Source organism: Mandrillus leucophaeus, unplaced genomic scaffold (genome assembly GCF_000951045.1).
Source record: "Mandrillus leucophaeus isolate KB7577 unplaced genomic scaffold, Mleu.le_1.0 Scaffold178, whole genome shotgun sequence".
Lineage (NCBI taxonomy): Eukaryota > Metazoa > Chordata > Mammalia > Primates > Cercopithecidae > Mandrillus > Mandrillus leucophaeus.
Window position 1 is genome coordinate 1,983,808 of NW_012101787.1, and position 2,195 is coordinate 1,986,002.

General features: G+C 42.1%; 1 protein-coding gene across 1 annotated transcript in view; it reads right to left on the reverse strand.

The window, feature by feature from the left end:
• The window catches only part of LOC105537679 (supervillin-like), a 118,616-nt gene that overhangs the window by 8,323 nt on the left and 108,098 nt on the right, over positions 1–2,195 (reverse strand). Inside the window, 1 exon segment of the mRNA XM_011977331.1 lies at positions 1,704–1,924. Coding sequence (XP_011832721.1) covers positions 1,704–1,924 — 221 coding nt within the window.

The window sequence follows — 2,195 nt, forward strand, 5'->3', positions numbered from 1 at the left end:
GGTGGGTGGATGATGGGAATGCATGACTAAGAACTGCTGCTCATATTAGAAATACATGGGGCAGACTGGTGGTCAAGAGGTGGGTTTTGGGCTGGGTGCAGTGGCTTGTGCCTGTAATGTCAACACTTTAGGAGGCTGAGGTGGGAAGATTCCTTGAACCCAGGAGTTGGAGACCAGCTTGGGCAATATGATGAGACCCTGTCTCTATAAATAATATAAAAATAGGCTAGGCATGGAGGTGTGCACCTGTAGTTCTACCTACTTGGGGGGCTGAAGTGGAAGGGTCGTTTGAACTCAAGCATTCAAGGTTTGTGTGAGCCATGATTGAGTCACCACACTGCAGCCTGGGTGACAAAGCAAGATCCTTTCTCTAAAAAAAGAAGAGGTGGGTTTTGGATGATTTTGCCTGCATCTGAGTACTGACTCCTCCACTCACTGAAGTCACTTTGGCCAGGTGACTTCGTGTTTTTGTGCCTCTGCTCCCACACCAGTAAAATGGGGATAACAATAAGATAGATCTTGATGGACTGTTCTGATAAATGAGAAAATCAGTGTAAAGTGCTTGGAGATGTGCCTAGTGCAGAGTGAGCACTTGGGGAATGTTAATTATTTGTATGACTTGCTGGTTTATTTGGAATAAACCTCAAAATTAACTCTCCTAGTCTTGAAATTTGAGAAAGTTATGTTTGTCTTATCTGAGTTCCTTTCTCAGGAAACCAACCACCAGGCCTCTCCGACAGTATCAAAAAGCCAGCAGTGGCTGAGACCAGGCCGTAGTCAGCCCCTTCCCTGTGTACATCAAGTCCATTTGGCTCCAGGGAGACAGGTTAGGGTGAGCAGTGACGTCTGTACTACCCAACAGGCCCTCTCCATTGCTACGCAGAAGTAGACTCTGTTTGAAATTACTCGAATTTCCTATAAAATATACTTGGGTCATTTCCCCAAGCGAAGCAGCTCTCCACATGGTAAAAAAAAATTAAAATGGTTAAAAAAAACCTATCTCTCACCAAATCAAAACAAATCCTTGGATTTGCTATTGCTAGCAATGTTAATAGCTCATAAATAAGAAATTCAACATAGCTATAGTAAAATTCTTTCCTGTGTGGTTGGAAAAGAAAACATTCTAGATAATAATATATTTTGGTAGACAGAAGTTATGATAAATGGCTCATGTGGAAATACCAGGTGGTCTCATAAAAGACAGTATTAATGAGATGTTGAGCGATACCTTATCATAAGTGAGTCACAGTACATCCATTCATTCAGTTATCTGAACACATTAATTCATCAGATTTCGTTTGTGTCTCCTCTACACAAGGTTAACATCTGAAACATGAGGGTTTGATTGTGCGTCACATGGACACTGAGAGACAAGCGATGCCAAGCAACAGATTCTCGGCAAACAGAATGAAGAGTTCGCGGCTTTTATGTACATATATAGTCCTCAGCATGATTAAACTCACCTTTGCTTTTAAGTTTTTAAAATTTAGGTATCGTGCAAAAAATTACTACAATGGTTAATTGATTTTCCATTAGACTTCTCTTCTTCCTAAGCAAATTCTATGTCGACTTGTTAAGATGTTACAAAAGGAAAAATATTTTCCCACTTTGACAGTGCAACTGGATGTTCTCCCCAAAGTAAAGTCAACCCACAATCCAAAAGGCGCAGGAGCCACCTTCACAGGGCAGGAAAGCGTGCTCACCATCTCTGTGATCTCAGCAATGTCCTCTCTGTGCTCCCAGCTGGGAAACATATTCGTGAATGTCAGGGGCTCCAGGCCAGCATGGATAAGGTAAGACTTGGGGGGTGGTTTCTTGAGATTTTTCCCTGTAGTTACACAGAACAAAATGTCAGTAGACCCAAGGGAGAGGGAGACCCTGTCTTTCACTGATTTCCCTTGAAATCTTTTCTTCTTTGTCAGAACTCATGACTTCATGCTTAAAATGCAAGTTACGAGTAGTTCATAACAACACATGGATAATGTTTATGTAAAATGTTAGTTCCATGCCTGTGACTACAATAGTGACCTATAATCAACCTAAGTCTATACTTCTTGAACCTAACAAAACGCTCTGTATTCCTGGAAGGGAGAGCTCCTCTGTCTGCAGCTTCTGGGTGGAGCATTTTCTTCCTCCTGAATTCACTGTAGCGGCTTCCCTCTGCCTTCCTACCACGGGATTAACTCCAATATGGC